Source organism: Canis aureus, chromosome 28, assembly GCF_053574225.1.
Source record: "Canis aureus isolate CA01 chromosome 28, VMU_Caureus_v.1.0, whole genome shotgun sequence".
Classification (NCBI taxonomy): Eukaryota; Metazoa; Chordata; class Mammalia; order Carnivora; family Canidae; genus Canis; species Canis aureus.
The window spans coordinates 117,721-123,720 of record NC_135638.1 but is presented as its reverse complement, the minus strand read 5'-3'; the positions used below and the strand labels follow the sequence as shown (position 1 = coordinate 123,720).

The 6,000-nt window shown below is 62.2% G+C and overlaps 1 protein-coding gene across 1 annotated transcript; it reads left to right on the top strand.

The window, feature by feature from the left end:
• Positions 1-2,266: 2,266 nt before the first annotated feature.
• Positions 2,267-5,457, top strand: LOC144300133 (protein arginine N-methyltransferase 2-like). The gene is made up of 3 exons (XM_077876122.1): positions 2,267-2,458; positions 3,108-3,409; positions 4,747-5,457. The coding sequence occupies exons 1-3, from the start codon at positions 2,267-2,269 to the stop codon at positions 5,087-5,089; spliced, it is 837 nt and encodes a 278-aa protein (XP_077732248.1). The 3' UTR covers positions 5,090-5,457.
• The last annotated feature ends 543 nt before the right edge of the window (positions 5,458-6,000 follow it).

Sequence of the window (6,000 nt, the reverse complement as noted above, 5' to 3'; positions counted from 1 at the left end):
CCTCAAGGCCGGCGTGTCCCCCACTCTAGCAGACTTCTGAAAGTTCTGACTTTGTGCTCTGCTGCTTCTAATATTGTGCGTAGACCCGTCAGCTGGCTCCCTGCCCCTGTGGGGTCCGGGGCTGTGTCTCCCCCAGACTGACTGATTGATTTTCTTTTTAAGATTTTATTTTTCTGTCATCTCTACACCCTAGCGAAGGAGAGGAGGACAGATGTCAGCATCCGGAGCCTTCGCGGGGACCTGGCGTCCTTTCCCAGGAGGGGCCCCCCTCTGTAGGGTGCTTCCCGCCGCCCCGCGCTCCCGGTCGGCACCCATAGGCACATCCCCAGGCCTCCAGCGCCTCTGCAGCTGTGGTCTGGAGCGTCCTCCGTGTGTCCTACCAGGGACCCCAGCGTCGTGTCTGTAACCGTCCGGCTGCTGTCTGACAACGATGGGGGATTCTGACGTTTGTTGGGTTTGGGGTGTGTGTGTGTCTGTCGCCGTGCCGCGATCTGATCCTCGGGCCGCGTCGTCCTGACGCCGAAATGGTTGAAACACCATCATTTCTGGTGCTGGCGCTGGGCGGCTAGCTGGGTTCTCCTGGCCGACCCGGGCTCCCTTGTGCCGTGCTGTCCCGCCGGAGGGTCAGCTGAGCTGGAAGGTCCGGCTCGGCCACATTCCCGTGGGTGGCAGTGGGTCCCCGCCGAGCGCCGGCCGCTTCTCTTCTCCCCGATGCCTCTCCAGCGGGGATCCAGACCTCGGGGCCGCCCTGGGGGGAGCTCCTGAGGAGCCGGCTGCCCATGGGGGGAGCCCTGGGGCTGCCTGTGTGTGGGAGTCGAGGTGGGGACGGGGCTGGGGTCCTTCAGTCCCCTGCGCTGCCTGCCCCCAGGCCGAGCCCCACGCTCACCCAGCCCCTACTCTCTAGGGCGTGCAGGGTGCCCTCCACACTCTGGTGCGAGAGATCCAGCAGCACCAGGTGTGCACGCTGAGGGTGGCCCAGGTGTGAGAGCTGCAAGGGCCTGCTGTCCTGACATACCCTCCGGGGCCACGCTGACCGCCCCGTGGGCCCTCTGTGCCCCAGGGAGAGGAGGAAGCGCCCCGGAGCCCGGGCAGCCCAGGCCCCCTGAACAGAGGGGGCACAGACCTCCCAGGGTGCTTAGCACAGACCCTGGTGACCTGAGGCTCCCCAGCTGTCACTCTGTCCCAGGGCACAGGCTGAGTCGCAGTAGAGTCTGTGGGGTCCTGACCCTGGCATCTGGCCGCCCCTGGAAGGCACATGGGGACGTCAGCTGTGAGTGCCTGGCAGCGCCCCTGCAGGGGCTGGTCAGGGCCTGGGAGGTGCCCCCTCCTCCTCTCTGGGGGTGTCTCCGTACCCCGTGCACAGAGCTCCAGGAGACGCAGAAACGAGCCGGCCGTGCATTTTCACACAACACTTTATTGAACTTGCAACAGCAAACAGGGGCTCAGAGCCGAGGGTGCGTGCCTTCCCCTGGGAGACCTTCCTGTCCTTAGAGGAAAGCGGGAATCCCACAGGGGTGCGGGTGCCGGAGGATCAGCCCTGGTGGGGAGGGGACACGGGAGTTCAGCCTGGGTGGGGAGGGGACATGGAGGGTCAGCCCTGGGCAGGGAGGGGACTGAGGGTCCACGGGGAGTGGACGGGTCCCACCTGGTATTTCCCGGCATTCCTGGCCTTAACCTGGTCGATGTTCAGCAATCACAGCCACACCTGTCCCCGCACCTGGGGCGGGACCCCCTTGTAGACCCTGCGTCGCAGCTGCGGGGAGGAAGGCAGTGCTGGTGAGAGGGGCCCAGGACGGCCCCTTGGAGCCCAGGGGGTGCGAGGCATCTAGAAGTTTTCGGCTTCGGCTCCAGGGTGTCTGCGGAGAGGCTGGGTCTCCCTGGAGCTGGGCCCCGTCCCCTACGAGGAGCAGGGACCGTGGCCGCGACCTGATGCTCCCTCACCGCCGTCCCAGGGCCTGGGTAGGCTCGGGCTCCCAGCAGACTCTCCCCAGGCAGAAGGACACTGAGGGCGGCCCCCCAGCCCCGTCAGGACGGAGAGCCCTCGGGGGCACCCAGCGCCCCACCTTCTCGCTGGGGAGGTAGTGGTCCCATCGCTTGAGCATTTTTATCCATTTGTCCGCGCGCCGCCCACGAGGAGGGCGTAGGTGTGCTCGCACACGGTGCACGCTCAGCGGGCCGCCCCAGGGACCCCCGGCCCTGCCTTGGGGCCCTCGTGCCGCACACGGTGGCGTGGAATTCCTGCTCACGCTGGAGACAAAGCGAGTGCATGTGTCAGAACCTGAGCTGTTGGTTCACGCCTCTGAGCAACTCCTTTGACTTTTTCCCTAGATCTTTTGCGATTAAGGAGTTTTTTTCGAAGCCCAAGTACAACCACATTTTGAAGCCAGAAGACTGTCTGTCTGAACCGTGCACCATCCTGCAGCTGGACAGGAGATCCGTGCAGATCGCTGACCTGGAGGTGAGAGCCCCGGAGGCTAAGTGGGCGGCGCACGTACCAGACTCTGTGTGAATACACAGATTGAGGAACCTTGCCTTTGATTTTCCCTGAGTCTTGTCTTTTTTATTCTCTGATTTTGCATTTTTACAATATTTTTTCACGGACCTCTTTAATATCATCAGTCATTTTTATATTTATGTTTAATATTTTCAGCATCTTGAGATTCTAATAAATTATATCTAGTTTCTTCAAGGATTTCAAGGTAAAAATTTTTTTTCTAAGTTGTGCTGCCCTGGATGACAAAATTCTTAATTCTTACTCTTACATTCCCCCTGTTGCCACGAGGTGGCGCGTGTGCATTCAGGAGGGTCTCATTTTAAGGGTGTGCTCGGAGGTGCAGAGCTTGGGAGCGGGTCCCTGGAACCCCCTGGAGCTCAGCCGGGAGCTGAGCTGTTGGCTCTGCACTTAGTTTCGCAGTATAGAGAGGCCCGGTTCTTTATGCCAAGAATTGAGAAGAAAGGATTCCACTCAAATATGGGGCCAGAAAATGAGGCAAATGAGGCCCACGTTGCTTGAAACCTTTTCTGATTATCTGCAGCATGTGAATTTGTGCTGCCAGCTTTAGTAGTTCTTTCCCGAGGAGCAGGTTTGCTGTGTTTGGCGACACTAGCAAGTTGCATCCACAGTTACTGGACTAGACGTGGGGCCGGGCAGTGCAGCGGCATCTGAGCGGGGCTGGCGGGGGACAGCTGCTAGTTCCTGCCCCGGAGCCCTCGCCGCCTGCTGTCACGCGCTCACGGGAGCCGCGTCCCTTCCTTATCGTTTGCCTGAACAGACCGTGAAAGGCGAGCTGCACTTTGAGATCAGGAAGGCCGGCACGCTGCATGGATTCACGGCCTGGTTCAGTGTCCGGTTCCAGAGCCTGGAGGAGGACGAGTCGCAGCTGGTGCTGAGCACAGGCCCGTTTCACCCGTGAGTGTGCAGCACCCGCAGGGGCTCCGCTGCCCCGGGAGGAGCAGGTGCAGGTCCCCTGCCATGCGGCCGTCGGGGAGGCAGCAGCGTGTGCGGGCGGTGGGCAGGGGACCGGGACCGTGCCCCACCCGCCCCTGCCCTGGGCTGCCCTGCTTGTCCTCTGACCCCTGCATGAACGGGCGGAGCGCACTTTGCCTGCCTCAGTTGCCCTGGACGCTGCTTCAGCTTCCCATGGTCTAATACAAGCACAACCCGTGGAATTGTAGGGGCTTTTAACTCCCCAAGACTTTCTTGAGGAAGGTCAGTGTTTCTTGAGACAAATTTTTTTTAAAGATTTTATTTGAGGGAGAGAGTGGGCGAGAGAGCACATGAGCAGAGGGCGGGGGCAGGGGAGGGAGAGGCAGACGCCCCACTGAGCAGGGAGCCCGATGCGGGACTCGATCCCAGGCCCCGGGGTCATCCGTGAGCCGAAGGCAGACGCTCCCCCGACTGAGCCCCCAGCCGCCCCTGGGACACTTCTGTGCAGTAGCATCTTGGCGCTGCTCGCTGCTCGGGCGTGCTGGGCGCTGCGGTCTGCCTCGGAGCTGGACCCAGCAGCCCGGCGCAGCGCTGCCTTCATGGGGCCTCCGTGGGCCTGCGCGGTAGTGCCCGGGCCGGGGCGGGCAGCCGCGCTGCTCAGGTCAGCACTGGCTGCAGCGGGGGTGCTCGGGGCCTCGCGTCCGTCCGCACCACAGGAGCCAGGCTGTTGGCCGGAGCGTCCGTGGAGGTGGCAGGGCCAGGCCTCTGGCCGCCCTTCCCAGTCCTGGCACACAGATGCGAGCTGTCGCCCGCCGAGGGTGGGAACTCAGGCCCCGGGGTCGTGCGCCCGCACACGGTGGGGTGGGGCAGGCAGGTGCCGAGCCCGGGCAGCGCTCTGGGACGTGGGGACAGGGGCCCTCACGGTGCCTGGGGCCGGAGGGACAGGAGGGCTGAGCGTGACCCCGAGGCTGTGGAGCTGTGTCCTCAGGGCCTGCAGAACCCGGAGAGCACAGAGCGTGACCATTTGTCCCAGATGTCGCACTTGCCACACCCCCTCCAGCCCGACTCCCAGGGGTAGTGGCCTTCCTGCGCTGCAGAAACTAGAACTCAGCGTTGGCAGCCTAGGGACCAGGCAGGGACGCGGTAGACGCCCCGTGCCAGGGTGCAGGGGCCTGGGCAGCACCTAGAGCCGCATGCTCGCTGGGCTGCGGCCCAGTCCCTGGCGCCCACAGAGGCCTCATGTGGGCCTGGTGCATCTGCCCCGCGGGGGAGCCTGGGGGTCTGCCCCACAGAGGTGACGCGTGCCCCGTGTCTTGCAGAACCACCCACTGGAAGCAGGTGCTGTTTATGATGGACGAGCCCGTGTCCGTGCTCTCGGGAGATGTGATCACAGGCTCGGTTATGTTGCAGAGAAACCCCGTGTGGAGGAGGCACATGTCCGTGGCGCTCAGCTGGTCCGTCACTTCCACACAAGACCCCACATCGCAGAAAGTAAGGCTCGTGCCGTGTCGCAGGGCAGGTGCTGGGCGCTGGTGCTGGGAGACGGGCCTGGTGGTCGTGGTGCCACGGCCTCGGCCTCGCGCGCCTGCGCTGCTTTCTCACCCTCCTCACGGGAAGTGGATGTTGTTATTGGTAGAACAGGAAACGGGGGCAGGAAGGTGAGTCTGAGGGCAGGGGCCCAGCCCAGGGCCACCCTTCCCGTGTGCAGGAGGCCCCGGTGGAGAGCGGGCCTGGCCGCCGTTCCCACACGTGGTGCAGGACGGCAGAGGGGATGCAACGGTTTTCCTCTGGTCTCCTACCTGCTTTGTGCTAATTTTATGTCAAAGTCTTAATGTTTGTCATTAAGAAAACTTCTCCGCCTGGAAGTCGCTCTTGGGTGCGATCCTGAGTCGTCATCAGGAGGTGCTGCGTGTGAGTCACACTCAAGCAGTTTATTATGATTGATTTGCTTTGTCTGTTTTCAGGTTGGAGAGAAGGTCTTTCCCATCTGGAGATGAGGGTTGAAGTTGTGGGAAGCAGGTGCTGCAGGAACGAGCCCGGGGCCTCCACAGGCGCCGCGTGGGGCTTGGCGGGGACCCCTCACCCCTGTCACTGCCCGTGTCTGTGCTCTAGAAGTAGGCTGTGTCCCCAGGTGTCCACAGTCTGGCTCGTGGCCGAGTCGGTGGCACCGTGTCCCTAAGCTAGGTCTAGATCTCAACTCGTAGGGCACACGCGCATCAACCTCGTACTCCTGTGAAAGTGGCTGTTCACGCATCATGTGTCATGGTGTCCTTGCTGCCCGGGCCCCTCCCTGTCGTGCGAAGGTGGGCGCCCCAAAGCCGTGCAGGGCCTGGAGGCAGTGATGCATGTGACGGGACTCTGCATGGATAGTACAGTCGTAGAGATGTCTTCCACGTAAATTATGTGTTGGCGCATAGCACATACTCAATAAATATTTTTAAAGAAATGAGTGTTGGCGTATTTCCGTGCGCACAGGGTCCTCAGTGTCGGCTCCTTGGCGGGGCCCGGCTCGAAGCCCTTCATAGGCTTGTTCTGCGAACACCTGCTCCGTGGCTTAGTCTTCTCTCTATTTT